Raw genomic sequence first — 19,262 nt, forward strand, 5'->3', positions numbered from 1 at the left:
CCGCCACCCCTCCACCCGGGCCGGGTACCTGGCTTCACTATTCAAACCGCCGGAACGCAGCACACAGCTCATCTGAGCTGCTGTCTGCCTTCCTTCTTCTCTGCGTATGTTCCGCCCTCATGTGACGTAACGTCGGTGAGGGCGGGACACTGGCAGGTAAGGAAGGCCAACGGCAGCTCAGATGAGCTGTGTGCTGCGTTCCGGCGGTTTGAATAGTGAAGCCAGGTACCCGGGCCGGGTGGCGGCGGCGACTCCGGGTGGGTGGGGGGAGCGGTAGCGGCAACCCTTGGGGGGGGGAGCGGTGGCGACGGCGGTTCCCTCACTCGCAGGTGCGCAGGTTCCCTCTCTGTCACGCCCCCGTCATCACGTATTGACGCGGGGGCGGGACAGAGAGGGTCTCTACTGCGCATTTGCGAGTGAGTACGCCTCTTGCCATTTATATGTTTGATACTTGAAGGGTGCTTTGTTGCTGTTGCCTATTCTGCAACCAGTTTCCAAAGGGCAAAAGGAATATTCCTTGTATTAGTATTTTTATTCAAGTTGCATAACATAACGTGAAGACGTGGATGATTATATATGATAGGAGGCATCAGGAGATAACTGTCCTGGGGAACCCTGAACATGTCACATGAAGGGCACCTAAGGGGCTCTTTTTTATAAAAGTGCACCAGCGTTTTTAGTGCATGCTAAAAATTCCCTTGCACTAAACGCTAAGATGCCCACTGGAATATAATGGGCATCTTAGCGTTTAGCAGGCATTAAAAACGCTAGCGTGCTCTTCGTCACAGGGGCCCTAAATAGAGAGGTACCAGTTATGCGCACTGATTAATCAGGTGCGCTTTATGCCTGCGAGTGACGTCACCAATTTATGTGCGAGTTGCATTGCGTGTAACAGCAGTGGGCGCGTTGTGGGGTTCCACCTTACCAGGGGTTCCACCACCGCCAATTCCAGGCTCCGCCCTTTCTGCCTCGCCTCTCCCTATGCTTGGAATAAACTTCCTGAGCCCATACGCCAAGCCCCCTCCCTGCCCATCTTCAAATCCTTGTTCAAAGCCCACCTCTTCAATGTCGCCTTCGGCACCTAACCCATTATACCTCTATTCAGGAAATCTAGACTGCCCCAATTTGACTGACTGTACATTTGTCCTTTAGATTGTAAGCTCCTTTGAGCAGGGACTGCCCTTCTTTGTTAAACTGTACAGCGCTGCGTAACCCTAGTAGCGCTTTAGAAGTGTTAAGTAGTAGTAGTTATATCAAATGTGTACAGTGTAAGCGAGTGGTCTGTTAAAACAAAACCGGTTTTACCTACTTCAGGCTTTAGTACCATAAGGGAAAACTCTAGGATCAGCCTTCATAATAGAAAGCATCTGTAAAATTTCACATTGAGGTATTTTATTTTTCTACAGAACATTTTTTTTAGATATATTTATTTATTTATTTGTTACATTTGTACCCCGCACTTTCCCCACTCATAGCAGGTTCAATGCGGCTTACACAGTAGTAGGATTACAAAGTATAATGTAGAGAAAGCAGGCTAAGCTTAGAGTAATGGGGATGTGTAGATAGGTAACATTATAAGGGAGAGAGGGTAGGAGGAGGTGCTGGTTTTAGGCTAGATTGAGATAATCAGGGGAAAAGGGTCAAGGTAAGTAAAGGGAAAAGTTGGAGGAGGCGTGGTCTGAGTCATTGCTGTTGTCGCAGAATTAGGTGATGAACTGACCGACTTCCGCAAACTACTGAAGACCCATCTCTTTGAAAAAATATACCACAAAGATCAACACGTGAAATTTCCCACACATATCCAGAAATGCCTAATAATGCCTGCTGTTTTATCACTATCATGCATTCCATTACCATACAACCCAAAATCCTTCTGTAACACCAATTGTCTATTCTTTTCTTGTTCCCACTATCCATGATGTATTGTAAGCCTCATTGAGCCTGCAAAGAGGTGGGAAAATGTGGGATACAAATGCAAGGAAAATCCGCAATCAAGCGGAGAACTCGAACGCCCCACGGGAAAACACAAATTCAGGTAAAAAGTGGGATGTTTGACCACGGAAATACAAATCCTGGAGACAATATCTAAAAACTTCTTTATTGATGAAAAGACTCGACACAACTGTTGTGTTTCGGCCTACAGGCCTGCATCAGGAGTCTCCCGCTATGTCGTAACGGGTATGCATCTGAAGTGCCTGAAACACGATTGGGTCCGTGTGACGAACCAAACGTGATTTGATTGGCTGTATGCAAAAGTGGTCTTGAAAAAGACCTTACGTGGTGAGCTTGTCCGTAGCGGGTCACTAGGAGCGCAGCATTGAATGCTGCGCTCCTAGTGACCCGCTACGGACAAGCTCACCACGTAAGGTCTTTTTCAAGACCACTTTTGCATACAGGCACTTCAGATGCATACCCGTTACGACATAGCGGTAGACTCCTGATGCAGGCCTGTAGGCCAAAACACAACAGTTGTGTCGAGTCTTTTCATCAATAAAGAAGTTTTTAGATATTGTCTCCAGGATTTGTATTTCCGTGGTCAAACATCCCACTTTTTACCTGCATTTGGATACAAACGCAATAAATAGGTGGGTTCGTAGAGTTAGTTTGTGTCGTTAGGATAAGCTTTCTTATTAGGAGCAAGAAGCTGGTAAGAGAAAGGGTTGATGATTGAGGGATAAAAAGAGCACTAGGGGGAAGGATAAGGCCACAGTGGAGAGAGTATAAATGAATTCTTTGCTTTGGTCTTCACTGAGGAAGATGAGGGGGAGAAACCCATGCCAGAGATGGCATTTAATGGTAATGAGTCTGAAGAACAGAAACTTCTCTCTAATAAAAAAAAGAACTTGCAGAGCTGCTATTAGTAATATGTAGTTTATCTTTAAATTCAAGTGTGGTACCAGAAGATCAGAAGGTGGCCAAAGTTGCACCATTTTTTTTAAATAAAAAAGTTCCAGGGGTGACACAGGAAATTGTAGGCCGGTAAGCCTGATGTTGGTAGAGACCTGGTATAGAAGCCAAAAAGAAGAGACAACCCAATGAAATGACTGAAGCACAAGAACACCGAAGCAAAGACGTACAAATAGCCCTTCCAAAAAAGTCCATAAAGAGACTTCAGAAATGGAATTAAGGGACAAAGTTTATTGAAAGACCAAGCTGGGAAAAAGACTTGACAGGGAGCCGTGTTTCAGCGGGGAACACCTGCCTCAGGAGTCATAAAAACTACGTACAAACACAGGATATATATGTCAAAGCATGTACATAAGTGGTGTTGAAATACTTCAAAATACCCCTTGGTTCACAGATGAGAAAATACGCAGCGGAAAGTGCAATAGCAATGTGTGACGTTAACCCCTGTACCAATAACAATTCTGCTCTGTATGCCTCAGTGGTGCAACTCGCACCAAAAAAATAAGACACCAGCATCGTGATCGGCTTCACAGATAGATTAATTTTTGACTTTTCAACATTCCTATTGTGATTTATCTTCTTAAATAGTAGTTTTGTGCACGTTTTACTAAAAAGGAATGATGATTCAGTACTCATCTATAAATATTCACCGTTATCAGGCTAAGGATTGAATCCAAGTATTATGAAAAAGATCTGATTTCACAATATCCAAGTTCTTCAACAAAACACCAAAGTGAATCTATATTGCGCACGTATGCAAGCTACTGCCGGGTAGCCTTAATATTTCATTTATCAATGAGAGGAAAACCTCATACCTCTGTGGCTCGCCTGGTTTAATTAACCGGAAAAAAAAATCCTTAGAGACTCACAGTAAAAAGTAATCATAGGTCAAAAATTGTATTTATTTTATTTTATTGCATTTGTATCCCACATTTTCCCACCTATTTGCGGGCTCAGTGTGGCTTACAATACATTGTATTGATTGAAGTACAATTTGTTACAGCTCGATTATGGTTACATTGTGAGGCATTGAGTTTAAAACAGAGTCTACATATCGTTAAGAGGAATAGTACAATGGAACAGAACAATGGAACAAAGGAAGAACAGCGGATACTGATAGGACTATAGAGCAATAGCACGAAAACGTTCGGGTATAGCATTTTTACCTGTAGATTAAGGTTTAAGTGTGTTAAAGTTACGGGGGATGAGAGTACAGATGAGAATGTATTGATGTATTACTAACAGTGTGTGTGGACTTTGTGTGTTTTGATCCTTTCGATAGATTTTTTCGAAGAAATGAGTCTTCAATAGTTTGCGGAAGTCGGTCATCTCGTAGGTCGCCTTCAGGTTACGTGGAAGTTTGTTCCAGAATTGCGTGCTCATATAAGAAAAGGTTGATGCGTGCAGCACTTTGTATTTTATGCCTTTGCAATTAGGGAAGTGGAGGTTAAGGAAAGTTCGGGATGATCTTTTAGCGTTTCTGGGTGGTAGGTCTATTAAGTCAGACATGTAGGCTGGGGCTTCACCGTGGATGATTTTGTGGACTAGTGTGCATACTTTGAAGGTGATGCGTTCCTTGAGTGGGAGCCAGTGTAGCTCTCGTGAGTTGTATAATGACAAAATTATCAAAACAAATCATGTAGTGGCAAAGTAATCAACCACACTTATCTGTCTTATCGTCTGTGCTCCGTCACTCAGATGCTCCGTCAACTTTGCATAGCATTGACGGAGCATCTGAGTGCGAAATATAGATTCACTTTGGTGTTTTGTTGTAGAATAAGGATTGAATCCCACGAGTCGTATTTCGCTCGTAGGGCTGTTACAAGGAAGTCCCCTATTTAAAAACAAAATTAATAATAATAATAAAGCTTAAAAACTCTTTCCCTTTCTTGAATTTAAATATTAACTATAAGGTCAATCCTACTAGAAATGTACTTGAATAAAGTTGCAGCTTTAGCGGTCAATACTTTTAACTGCAAGAAGATGGGCGGCGTTTAAAGCCCTTTAAACTCATTCGCTAATGTCATCCACAAGAAATCCCTCCCACCAGAGAATCTCCCGGGTTAAACCAAAGTCATCCACTCTATTTCTAAATTTAAACCCCGGGGGGCTACCGCGTTGTTTGAAAATCCAACATTGTTCTCTATAGTTCAGCCTTTTCTCCACTGAGCTACCCTCCCACCCTTTGACAATCTGATCAATTCTTCACCGTTTCAAATCTGAAACCGTATGTCCATAAGCAATTATTAAGATGGATTTGGGAAAATCCACTGCTTATTCTTGGGATGAGCAGCGTATAATCTGTTTTAGTATTTTGGGATCTTGTCAGGTACTTGTCACCTGGGTTGGCCACTGGTGGAAATGAGATACTGGGCTTAATGGACCGTCGGTCTGTCCCACTGCTAATGCTTCTGTCTTTATGGTTTTTTGATAAGTACGTAGACCTAATACTTTACCTTTCCAGTTTCTGCTTGCCGTTCTTTGCTTATATTTCTCATGTTCTGATTGGAGGCTTTATCCCTTTTTCAGGATGCAGAAGAGATAAGGATGGGTATTACTGGATCACAGGACGCATTGATGACATGCTGAATGTGTCAGGTAAGGGAGAGTGCTTCATGACTTTTCCATTTCTAAACTGTTTGTATAAAGTTCTTGCTTCCTAGCAAGAGAAGTCCCACTGTACTAGCCTGCGAAAGATCGATAACACCATGTTTGGCTCAGTGATGATAACATTTGAAAGGCCTGCTCTTCGGCTGTCTGTTATGGCGTTGAATTCAAGATTCTTGTATTGGCCCTTAAAGCAAGGTACAGTGGTTTTCCACAGTATTTTTTTTGACCATTTAATTCCTTATATACCCAACCGATGTGTCTGATCTCAAAATCAAACGCATCTAGCTGTTCCTCCTACATCAGCCCTAAGTCTTGATTGTACTAGATGTTCAGCCTTTTAATTTCTGGGACCAACTCTTTAAAATTTGTTTCCCGTTTTACCTAGGAATAGAGACTAATTTTAACAAGTCCAAGAAGGGGTTAAACTGTTTTTCAGCAGTTTTCTCTGAGGAGTAAATGGGTCTTGGGATTGATTCTTATATTTTGCACTGATTGGACAGAGCAAGGACTACCTCAGAAGTCGTTTTTGTCTGTCAAGTAGAGCGATCTATCTAACCCTGAAATAAACATGTATCTTGATGGGGCTTGCAGGGCTTCTATTTTAAATGCAGCCTAATGATTTGTTCAGTGGGCTGAGAACAAGGGAAGCCTGGTTCAAATTCTACTGCTGCTCCTTGTGATCTTGGGCAAGTCATTTAACCCTCCATTGGCCCAGGTAGAAATTTAGATTGCAGGTCTTCTGAGAACAGGAAAAATACCTACTGCAGCTGTATGTTAACTCATTTTGAGCTATAACTGAAAAGGCATAAGCTAAATCCATACCCAGATTTGCCCTTGTTAAACCTTGTAATTTACATTACTACTACTACTACTACTGCTTATCATTTCTAAAGCGCTACTAGACATACGCAGCGCTGTACACTTGAACATGAAGAGACAGTCCCTGCTCGACAGAGCTTACAATCTAATTAGGACAGACAAACAGGACAAACAAGAGATAAGGACAAAGGGTAGCAAGATTCCGGAATCCCAAAGTGTGACAAGATTCCATGCAGAATCCCAAAGAGTAGCAAGATTCCGGAATCCCAAAGAGTAGCAACATTCTGTGCAGAATCCCAGAGAGTAGCAAGATTCCGGAATCCCAAAGACTACTATTACTACTACTTATCATTTCTAAAGCGCTACTAGACGTATGCAGCGCTGTACACTTGAACATGAAGAGACAGTCCCTGCTCGACAGAGCTTACAATCTAATTAGGACAGACAAGCAGGACAAATAAGGGATAAGGACAAAGAGTAGCAAGATTCCGGAATCCCAAAGAGTAGCAAGATTCCAGAATCCCAAAGACTACTACTAGTTATCATTTCTATAGCGCTACTAGACGTACGCAGCGCTGTACACTTGAACATGAAGAGACAGTCCCTGCTCAACAGAGCTTACAATCTAATTAGGACAGACAAGGGATAAGGACAAAGAGTAGCAAGATTCTGTGTGGAACCCCAAAGAGTATCAAGATTCTGGAATCTCAAGCACTACTACTACTACTTATCATTTCTATAGCACTACTAGACGTACGCAGCGCTGTACACTTGAACATGAAGAGACAGTCCCTGCTTGACAGAGCTTACAATCTAATTAGGACAGACAAACAGGACAAATAAAGGATAAGGACAGAGAGTAGCAAGATTCCGGAATCCCAAAGACTACTATTACTACTACTTATCATTTCTATAGCGCTACTATCTAATTAGGACAGACAAACAGGACAAATAAAGGATAAGGACAAAGAGTAGCAAGATTCCGGAATCCCAAAGTGTGACAAGATTCTGGAATCCCAAAGAATAGCAACATTCTGTGCAGAATCCCATTGAGTAGCAAGATTCCGGAATCCCAAAGACTACTATTACTACTACTAATCATTTCTATAGCGCTACTAGACGTACGCAGTGCTGTACACTTGAACATGAAGAGACAGTCCCTGCTCGACAGAGCTTACAATCAGGACAAATAAGGGATAAGGACAAAGAATGGCAAGATTCCGGAACCCAAAGAATAGCAAGATTCTGGAATCCCAAAGACTACTACTGCTACTTATCATTTCTATAGCGCTACTAGACGTACACAGCGCTGTACACTTGAACATGAAGAGACAGTCCCTGCTCGACAGAGCTTACAATCTAATTAGACCAGACAAACAGGACAAACAAGAGATAAGGGAATATTAAAGTGAGGATGATGAAATAAGGGTTCTGAACAAGTGAACAAGGGTTAGGAGTTAAAAGCAGCATCAAAAAGGTGGGCTTTTAGCTTAGATTTGAAGACGGCCAGAGATGGAGCTTGACGTACCGGCTCAGGAAGTCTATTCCAGGCATATGGTGCAGCATATTTATTATTTTTATTAAGTATTTTTATTGTATTTGCATATTTAAAGAAACACTACTTCATGTGCACTGTAATCGTACACCAGAAATGCTCTTCAGCTGTGGTAGAAAACAAGGTCCCTTAATTTACAGCAGTATCTGATTGGCAGCAGTTTTAATAGTCGCTGCTTGGACCTCATCTCTAGTGCATGAGAACCACTTTTCCTGCCCTCACAGCCTCTTGGCTCCCTGTCAGGAGAAATACTTTAGAAATGCTCTTTCGCCCTCCCACCATTCAGAAAATCTTCTGCCTTTCAGAAGCAGTTTCAGTGATTAGGAAACACTTTTTAGCAGCCTACCTAGGTGTAAACTCTGCAGATAGTTCTTTACCCATAGACTCGATACCTTTCAAAGAAATCTCTGCATGTAGTTTTTCCTTGAAATCATTTTCATGGGAAAAGTACACACGTGGATTTGAAAATGCCATTCTGCATTGCATGCTTTATTCTTAAAGGCTGAACACATCCCCAGGAACACTTTGTTTCAATGCGGTTAAAAGTACATTTTCAGATGCTTTTAATATTTTGTTAGGCTTTGTATTTTCTTATTTTGTTATACTTTTGTGTGTGTTTTGTATTCTGCCAAAAATTGTAGATTGAGCGAATTATAAATGTTTTGAATGAATTAAAAAATACACATTATGAGCTCTACACAACAAACAACACAGTGAGGTAAATCGAAAGAGGATATCAAGTAGTCTTTATTGGAAAACAGCTAAAAGACGACCCGACACGGCCGTGTTTCGGCACAAAAGACCTGCCTCGGGTCTGGTGAATCTTTGATGTTGTAACAGAAATGCTTAACAGTGAGATTGTCAGAGTTCTGGCTGTAAATGTCCTCAATGGGACAGGAGCGCTTATATATACAACCTATGCATCCAATTTCTCCTACTTGGGTACACAAATGTGGAATGCACTACCAAAGAGTGTGAAAACGATCCATGACCATCTAAACTTCAGGCGATCATTAAAGACCTATCTGTTTTGCAAGGTCTACCCTACTGACCCAACTTAAATGCCTCAACTCTGCGATGCATCAAAACCTTACATCGTATTGGACATTATATATTTCTTATTTCATTGACCCATATTGTACTTGTGTACCCTTACCTGACCCTTATTTTATACTGTATTTGTTTAACATCTACCGGACCTGGCTATCACCTTTACGGTATTATGTAAGCCACATTGAGCCTGCTAATGGGTGGGAAAATGTGGGATACAAATGTTACAAATAAATAAATAAATTAAATAATATATACGCTTGGTAACCAAGCTTTTCCAGTGAATATCCTAAAGATGATAGAAGAGGCGACAGTGGGGAGCCCTGAGGCACCCCACACATCTGAAAGCTCATCCTGCATCTTAACCAAATAGGACCTATCAGAAAGAAAGCCCCTAAAGCAGTTCAGGACTCTGCCTGATATTCCAATACTGTCTTAATTTCTGCAAGAGAGCATCTTGCGCTACCAGATCGAATGTGCTTGACGAGTCCAGTTGAATTATTAAAGCCTGATCACCAAAGCTAATAAGCTGTTTGAATTGTAAAAACAAGGTACATAACAATGTTTCTGTGCTATGTGAAATACGAGAAACCTGATGGAGAGATGTGTAAAACCATTAAATTGATCATATTTTTTTTCTTTTTCATTATGTGTTATGTAAATTATTCCACAGACATATCTTCCTTAATTCTTACATAGTAATATGTTAATTTAGAACAAACATCTTACTCTGTTCATAACTATATCTTTTGCAATATAATAATGTAAGCCACATTGAGCCTGCAAATAGGTGAGAAAATGTGGGGTACAAATATAGAAAATAAAAAAGTAATCTGCTAAATATTTGGTAACCAAACCTTCCTTAATCTTTGCAAAATATGAAATTGAGGCCAGCAGTCTTGGCAACATCCGATGCTGGAAGATCTTCATTATAGGCGATGCTGGAATTTGGCGTGAGAAAAATCTTGCCAAATTCAAGGGGGTCTTTTACTGAAGATTAGCTCGAGTTATCTACAGCAGGGCTCATTTTATTCCTATGGGCTCTGTTGCAGATAACTCAAGCTAATCTTAGTAAGAGACAATGGGAAATTCACCCAGATCAAAATAATACTCAAGCCAAGACATCAGACTGCTTCAAAAACTATTTGGTGCAAACTTTAGCAACTATAAGGGACACTTGTCCAAGACGCAGTGGGATTTTGAAAATATACAGCTCATTTTGTTAAGATCCTCTAACACAACTGGTGGGAAAGAGCAACATGTCATATATCTGCTGCATAATAATTTAATCCTATTCCATTGTCTACCTCTAGGTAGTGATCTCTTATTCCTGATTTGAGTATTGCAACTAGATAAACTGCTGTTTACCTGAGTAAATGACTTTAAAAATGTTCCTTTTATTTTCCCATCTGTCCAGCTTGGGTTTGGGTGTCAAGACTAAGGAGGCTAGGGCTTTTCAGCTTGGAAAAGAGACGGCTGAGGGGAGACATGATAGAGGTGTATAAAATAATGAGTGGAGTGGAACAGGTGGATGTGAAGCGTCTGTTCACGCTTTCCAAAAATACTAGGACTAGGGGGGGCATGCGATGAAACTACAGTGTAGTAAATTTAAAACAAATCGGAGAAACTTTTTCTTCACCCAACGCATAATTAAACTCTGGAATTCGTTGCCGGAGAACGTGGTGAAGGCGGTTAGCTTGGCAGAGTTTAAAAAGGGGTTAGACGGTTTCCTAAAGGACAAGTCCATAAACCACTACTAAATGGACTTGGGAAAAATCCACAATTCCAGGAATAACATGTATACAATGTTTGTACGTTTGAGAAGCTTGCCAGGTGCCCTTGGCCTGGATTGGCCGCTGTCGTGGACAGGATGCTGGGCTCGATGGACCCTTGGTCTTTTCCCAGTGTGGCATTACTTATGTACTTATGTCCTCTACTTGGCTCACTTTTATTACATAGAGCAGTGATTTAACCTATTGTGATGTCATAGTGGCTCATTCCACCAATAAGAGCCAACCTCATTAGTGATGTCACAATGGCTTGATTGTATAGAATGTTTGTACGTTTGGGAAGCTCGCCAGGTGCCCTTGGCCTGGATTGGCCGCTGTCGTGGACAGGATGCTGGGCTTGATGGACCCTTGGTCTTTTCCCAGTGTGGCATTACTTATGTACTTAACAGTTTTCCTTTGCTTTCAGGTCATTTGTTGAGTACAGCGGAAGTTGAGTCTGCCCTCGTGGAACATGCTGCCGTGGCTGAGGCTGCGGTTGTTAGCCACCCACACCCTGTAAAGGGAGAGTGTTTGTATTGCTTCGTGACCCTGCGAGACGGGCAGGAATTCAGCACGTCGCTGATAGAGGAGCTCAAGAAACTGGGTACCTAACCACATACTTACAAAAAGGGGGGGGGGGCGTCTGCTGTTCCTTTATTTGCCTTCTAACTCTGTAGAAAGGCAGTGTCATTTTACTTCTGGCTTAGTTGGAACTGACCTCTGAGGTGTAGCACTGTGAGTCCTTATTCACACTATTGGCGGGGAGGAGGGGGCTCCCCCTAATTTATATCTCCTGCCCCAGTTCGCTCAGCCATTACAGTGGCAGTCCTTGAGCAAGGTACCAAGCTATGGAGCTTCTTTTGAATCCAAGGACCAGGGGAATAGTAAAGTGGCAGCTGGACCTTGATGACCTTGGGTTCAAATTGAAAGCATATGTTGGCAGAGCAAAAACCAAGAAAATTTAACCATAAGCTTCACAGGGGTTGGATTTTCTGAGTGAAAATAATTAATTTTTTCATTGACAGTTTTTAATATGTGTAATGCAGTGGTTCCCAAACATTTTTTGACTCATGACACCCTTAGTGTCTGAGCAATGTTTCGTGGCACCCTCCCCCCCTGGCCACACAGGTCTCCACCCCACATCATTTCCAATATTTCTCCCCTCCCCAACCCATTCGGCCTTGTAATCCATTTTGTACCTTGTTCCTGAGGAGAGGAGGATGAAGAAGAGCCCGGACCTGAACACAGGAGGGGAGGCAACATAATGTCCTGCAGCCCCCTCCTCCCTCCCTGACAGCTGAGTCCCGGCGCGGGAGCAGTGTGTAAGCGCTGCCCTCAGCCTGCCCTGAAAGCCTTGTTTGTACAGCCACTTCATTTTCCCGTGTAAGCGGGATGCTGTACTGAGAAAGCTTCAGGGGTAGGCCAAAGGCAGCTCTTACATCACTGCTGGCAGCCTGCCGCGAGCAAGCGGATGGGCGGTGGAGAGAGGCATTCAGCGTGTGAACTCCCAAATGTGTCCTGGTGCACCGTTTGGGGAACGCTGGTGTAATGTGTTAACATTTTTTTTGTACAGAACAAAGTATACAGATGATGCTCCATAAATATGTAGTACTCTGAAGACAGGATTGACCCTAACGGCTTTTTGGGCATGTGTGCAATGTTACTGATTAATAGAAATAATACAGGGTCTAGAATGCACTGAATTTTTTTTTTTTCCTTCATGCATAAGTGGAAAAAGAAGCAAACATTCCAAATTCTCAGGCATTTTAGTCTCTCTTATAAATTTTTGTGAGTTAACTCTTAAAACCAACTTTATTTATATTTTACAGTTAGGGGGAAGATTGGACCAATTGCAACACCAGACTACATACAGAACGCTCCAGGCTTGCCAAAAACACGATCAGGTATGAGTGTGCCCTGTGCTTCATTGCATTAACCAGAACATACACAGCACAAGACCTCAGAGGGGGCCTTAACTGTTAAATTAAATATGGGATTTATAAGGGTCAAAGAGGAAGAAGGCAAGTCCCAAAATAGCACCCCTATCCTAGTCCCCTCTGTTTTTAAAAGTCTTTTAAACTGTCCTTTATTTTGGCTTTCCTTTAAACAACTTAGATGCCCAAGTGAAGGCCCATTGTGGTGTATCAAATGCCTTGAATGAATAAATTTTAAGTATGCTTGGGGCAGATATAGAGGGCACAAGTAGGAACAGGATTAGAGATTTTGCTGTTAGTTTGAGCATGGACATCTATGCACTGATCTATCCAAAGTTGAGAATGAGAGGGGGAGATACCTAGGCAGACTGGATGGGTCTGTTGGTTCTTCTCTGCCATGTCCAGTGTTGCTGGACCTAAAGAAAGTATGTGCACCAGCAGCATATGTAGGATATTAACCTTGCTAAACCACAGTTCATAACATAGCAAAGCGGTATGGAATCGTATAATACCTAAGGAGAAGATTTAAAAAGAAGGGATGACCCAAGCCGTATATTGCACCAATCCCAGCAACTAGACAGCTCGGTTACCCAAGTAACCTGCTGGAAAAATAGGGCTTTAAGGGCCATCTTAAACTTTGAACTGAAGGGGAGGGAGTTTCAAAGCAAAGAGGCAAGTGTATAGAAGACCGAGGCACAATGGAAGCTACTCGAGCATGAGCAAGAAGCAGAATTTCAAGAAATCCATCACTACATGAACGTGGGAAATCGTGGAAAGGCCCTGGGGCATAAGTGCACATGGCCCATCACAGAACAGATGCCGCATGGGAAACAGCAGTGTCAGCTTCAGTCTGTTTTTCCACAAGATAATGGGGACAGCAGATGGGCATCTAGATGAAGGGAGTTTTTAATGGGCTGTAATTTATTGATATTATACTAGTTACTTCACTTGAGAGGTCTCTTCTTGCCCATTACACAGTCTCTTTGCCTTTTCTCTCTCTCATATTCTCCATGTTAGAAAGGTAGAGGTGCGTGTTGGACAAATCTTGCTGGTTAAATTCTACCCAAGCAGAGAAAACCACCCCAAAGGGGTAGGATACACTGGTTTCCTACGTAAAAAGTTGCAGAAGCAAGAAATAGGAAACCGCTATTGAGATTGTGCGATGGTCAAGTTAGTAACCTTGTTACTTTTAAAATATTCCCTTGGTCTAGCCTACATCATGGTGTATCTGTTTGTGGTCTCATAGTTAATTTCTCTGGATGAGGTGAGGTGATAATGGAATAGGGTGACAATTCTTTATTGCAAGCAAAGTGACTTGCAATAAAGAATTGTTTCTTTGTAGACATCTCCTCTGGTTTTTAGAAGAGCCTACCTTTCCTACTTCTTGCTTCTGTAAGTTCTACCCACAACTGGCCAACCAAATTTTGTGCAAAGAACTCATGTGGCACGTAAAATTTACCTGGTGAAAAATGGCATCGCTGGGGTTTGGCTTCTTTTTGTCCTGGGCATCCAAATGGCATATGAATGCGCAACCTAACTAACTTTCGGAGATCACTGAAGACCAATCTGTTCAACAAGGCATACCACAACGAACCACCCTAATTACCAGACAACGAAACTCAAGACTGAACTAGATAAAACCTAACTCTCTTTACTCGACTACCAAGGTCTACTCTACCACGAATGAACCTTAACGCAATACCACTTTATATCTTATTCTGAATATGAACTCTTTACACTTGACTGCTAATCTACTATGTGAATCATGATCTTTAATGTAATACCACTTGTATCTCTCACTCTGGTAATGGCGATCGCCATGACAGAACAATGTAAGCCACATTGAGCCTGCAAATAGGTGGGAAAATGTGGGATACAAATGCAACAAATAAATATGACATTCAGTGTGAGCAACAGCAAAGTGATGCATGTAGGAAAAAGGAACCCAAACTATAGCTACGTGATGCAAAGTTCCACATTAGGAGTCACCACCTGGAAAAAGGATCTTGGTATCAACATAGATGATACGTTGAAACACTCTGCTGAGTGTGCAGTAATGGCCCCACCAAAATTAAACGGTATTAGGAATTATTAGGAAAGGAATAGAGAAGAAATCATTATCGTAATGCCTTTTTATTGCTCCATGGTGAGACTACAATTCTGGTCACCGTATCGCCAAAAAATATATAATGCAACTGGAAAGAATACAGAGAAGGGCAACCGAAATGATAATAGGAATGAAACAATTGTCATTTGAGGAAAGGCTAAAGAGGTTAGGGCTTTTCAGTTTGGAGAAGAAACTGCTGGGGGAGGTATAAAATACTGTACATAAGAACGTAAGAGTAGCCATACTGGGTCAGACCAATGGTCCACTTAGCCCAGAATTCTGTTTTCCAAACAGTGGCCAAGCCAGGTCACAAGTACCTGGCAGAAACCCAAATTGTGGCAACACTCCATACTTCCTCGAGTGCCCCCTAGTCTTTGTACTTTTGGAATGAGTAAAAAATAGATTCACTTCTACTCATAAATTCCTGAGTGGAGTGGAAGGGGTAAAGGCAAATCGATCGTTTACTTCTTTCAAAAGTACCAAGTCTAGGGGACATTCTATTATGTTATATAGTAGCACATTTAAAACACATGAGAGAGAATATTTTTTCACTCAACCCACGGTTTAGCTCTGGAATTCATCGTCGAAGCAAGTGGTAAAAATAATTTTATTTATTTATTACATTTGTATCCCACATTTTCCCGCATAGCAGTAGGCTCAATGTGGCTTACAGGTTCCGGAGAGGAGAGTACCAACTCTGGGAATATATACAGAGTGGAACATAAAGAAACAGTAGGTGCAAGGAAGCTGATAAGGTTCCGGAAAAGAGAATACAACTCTGGGACGAATATATAGTAGCATATCGAGAGAAGTAATCCCAATGAGGCTGATAAGTCTCCGTGGATAGTTAATGTAGCTGGATTTAAAAAAAAAAAAGGTTTGGACAAAGGGAAAAGTGGAGTGGAGGAGTGGCCTAGTGGGTAGAGTGGTGGACTTTGGTCCTGGGGAACCGGGTTCGAGTCCCACTTCAGGCACAGGCAGCTCCTTGTGACTCTGAGCAAGTCACTTAACCCTCCACTGCCCCATGTAAGCCGCATTGAGCCTGCCATGAGTGGGAAAGCGCAGGGTACAAATGTAACAAAAATAAAATAGATACTATTGGAGATTCTACATGGAATGTTGCTACTATTGGAGATTCTACATGGAATGTTCCACTAGCAACATTCCATGTAGAAGGCTGTGCAGGCTTCTGTTTCTGACGTGCAGGACGTCAGACTCACAGAAGCAGAAGGCTGCGCGGCCACACTGGTGATCTGCAAGGGCCGACTTCTACATGGAATGTTGCTAGTGGAATAGCAACATTCCATGTAGAATCTCCAATAGTAGCAACAGTGGAGGAGGAGTGGCCTAGTGGTTAGGGTGGTGGACTTTGGTCCTGGGGAACTGAGGCACTGAGTTGGATTCCCACTTCAGGCACAGGCAGCTCCTTGTGACTCTGGGCAAGTCACTTAACCCTCCATTGCCCCAGGTACAAATAAGTACCTAAGCCGCATTGAGCCTGCCATGAGTGGGAAAGCGCGGGATAAAAAAAAAAAATTAAATTAAAAGTACTAAACCATTATGAAGTTAGACCTGGAGAAGCCACAGATTTATTCCTGCAGTTAAGCAACATGGAATCTTACTGCTTTTTTGGAGTCTGCCAGGTACTTGAGACCCAGACTGGCCACTGTTGGAAACAGGATACTGGGCTAGGTGGACCCCTGGTCTGTCCCAGTACGGTAGATCTTTCATAAAATGTGTGTTATTCCTATAAATATCAGTCAAAAGCATTTTTTTTCTTTCTTCTTATCAGTATTACCGATCCGCTTCACTGGCTCCTCATCCACTACCGTATACAGTTCAAGCTTCTCCTATTGACCTTCAAGTGCACTCAATCTGCAGCCCCCCACTACCTCTCTACCCTCCTCTCCCCATATGTTCCCACCCGTAATCTCCGCTCTCAGGACAAATCACTCCTATCCGTACCCTTCTCTACCACCGCTAACTCCAGACTCCGCCCCTTCTGCCTCGCTTCACCTTATGCCTGGAACAGACTTCCCGAGCCCATACGCCATGCGCCCTCCCTGACCATTTTCAAGTCCTTACTCAAAGCCCATCTCTTCTCCCTTGCTTTTGGTGCCTAACCACCTTCCCATTCCTGATACCTACACTGACTACATAGTTTGTAACCTTTAGATTGTAAGCTCTCTTGAGCAGGGACCGTCCTTCCCCATGTTTAAACTTGTACAGCGCTGCGTAACCCTGGCAGCGCTATAGAAATGCTAAGTAGTAGTAGTAGTAGTAGTAGCAGTAGTCTTCACATGTGGCCTTAGGCCTGTGCTTCTGTAATGCCTGCTCTTCGTACAGTGTCATTCTGTGATTTCCACATTCTGATGGAAACGCCGCTTTCTTTTTCAGGTAAAATTATGAGGCGGATATTGAGGAAGATTGCCAAAAACGATCAAGAACTTGGAGATACCTCGACTCTTGCAGATCCAGCAGTCATTACCCAGCTGTTTAGCAACAGGTGCCAAACCGGCTTGTAGGCTCGTAGCCTTTTCACTGCAGAAGCATGACACTAGACGATGACGCATGTATCAGTGGGGGAAGGGAGTAAGGAGTAACTGTGCCACCCAAGTGACCTAGCATTATTTTTCCGTTTTGAATCAAGAGTATAAGACGGTTAAATGGAGTAAGCTGCAAATTAAGAGGCAGTAATAGAAGACCCTGTGTAGTCTGCAAGCCTGTGAGGCCAAAATATGTCCCCCTTATAACTTTTGAAACTACTGGACCTAAGTTCATCAAACTTGTACCTCTGGGCCTGCAAGCAAAATTTTCACATTAAAAAAATCAGGTGGTGCGTGCACCATAATTGCCTTTGTATACCTTCGTACTTTGTACTTGTAGGGGACCACGTGCAAAGTATGCACAGCGATATGAAAATTAAATCTCCCTGCAAATCTTAACTTCTTTGCCTCAGCTCTGCCCACTTTTTTAATGCAGGTAAAATAACACTCGTGAACTAGTGCGAATACTGCGTACAGGGAGGGGCTGTTTTCAAACTGCATTTTTACCCAGGCGTAAGTACACATTTGCCCGCTTAAAACTCTTGATTTAGCCCCCGTGGAAGTTAAGAGGTATTGTAAATGTGTCTATGTTTCTGTGTTTGACAATATTGAGATTGTGCGATGGTCAAGCTAGAAAAAAAAAAAAGTAAAGTAATTGACCTTGTTAACTTTTAAAATGTTCCCTTGGTCTAGCCTACATCATGGTGTATCTGTTTGTGGTTAATTTCTCTGGAGGAGGTGAGGTGATAATGGAATAGGGTGACATGAGCCTCAAACTATAGAACAGAGCTGCCGAATTGGTACTCATCTCAGCCAAGCATTACCCCTTGAAGTACATCGGAGAAACTCATCCTTCAGAAAGGTTCTCCTGTAAGAATCCATGCCAAATAGTGTCGTAGGTCTCGCAGCGAAACACGGCTCTCAGCGTTAAGAGCCTGGTCAGTATTTTTTTTATGGCCAGAATAGTCTACTTGAAAGAAACCTGTATACGAATAGAGATAATTAGCAATAACTGCATCTGCCCTTGAAAAAGCTGACTTCTGAGGAAGTAAAATAACTTCCTGTCCTCTTTCTCCAACTCCCCGCCACTTTTATTTTTGCCGTTGGGTAGATTTGGTCGTTCTGAAGTGCTTAAAGCCCCCTCCCCCTGCATCTGGATATTGAGTGTGGAATAGGAAGTGTCTTTTATGTCTGAACTTAAGCTTCAGTTTGTTTTTATAGGGAGAATTTTCTGTAGCCTTTTTTCGGGACAGCCTGTTTCATTTTAGATGAGGAGGAAACGGTCTGTTTTGTAGAGCTTGCCAAGTGAGCGGGTGCCAGTTCATACCTAGCACTAGGGCTTTGGTGGTTTGCAGGCAGTCTGCTCGTCGTAATGATTTACATCATCCAGTTTCTTTTCTCTGGTAATGGTGAAGGAAATTGAGGATCCAAAGGAAAAGCCGTGGCGTTACCCAGTGGGTGTGGTTCTCCAAGGGGCATTAATGCATTGGCAGTACTGTGTCTATACCCAGGAAGGAGGTGGGAATGAAATCGAGCACTCCTTTTATTTTTAAAGCCAAATGTAGTCGTTCCCAGAAGTTGTAACGAGAAACACTTTTACAATCAACTGTCAACAAAATCGTGGATGTGATTGCAACACGAACAAGATTCCATGATGTAGACACCAATACAGTTTAAGAGCATGGAAGAAAGCAGCAAATGTTATTTGGGCTGAAGATAAGTGATGTTTATGTATCCTGCCGGTGTCGGCTTGTTTTGTTGTGTTGGCTTCCACACTTTTCCCTGGGCCGGGCCACACAATATAAAATGCAGCCAGTGAGGTCGCTGAATGAGGGGAAGATGCCAGACCCTCTTATTTTCAGTAGAGGCGGGGCAACGGCTCGTGGCATTTCATGTGATGTAGAGGGAGGGGGATGCAGGAATTTATTTTACCAAATGTTATTTATACAAAAAAAAAAAAAAAAA

The 19,262-nt window shown here is 42.5% G+C and overlaps 1 protein-coding gene across 1 annotated transcript in view; it reads left to right on the forward strand.

Moving 5' to 3' along the window:
• ACSS2 (acyl-CoA synthetase short chain family member 2) overlaps window positions 1-19,262 on the forward strand; it is a 107,719-nt gene extending 88,457 nt beyond the window's left edge. Inside the window, 4 exon segments of the mRNA XM_030212463.1 lie at window positions 5,437-5,505; window positions 11,138-11,314; window positions 12,540-12,614; window positions 17,149-19,262. Of these exon segments, the coding sequence (XP_030068323.1) occupies window positions 5,437-5,505; window positions 11,138-11,314; window positions 12,540-12,614; window positions 17,149-17,276 (449 nt within the window). The 3' untranslated portion in view covers window positions 17,277-19,262.

This window comes from Microcaecilia unicolor, chromosome 8 (assembly GCF_901765095.1).
Source record: "Microcaecilia unicolor chromosome 8, aMicUni1.1, whole genome shotgun sequence".
Classification (NCBI taxonomy): domain Eukaryota; kingdom Metazoa; phylum Chordata; class Amphibia; order Gymnophiona; family Siphonopidae; genus Microcaecilia; species Microcaecilia unicolor.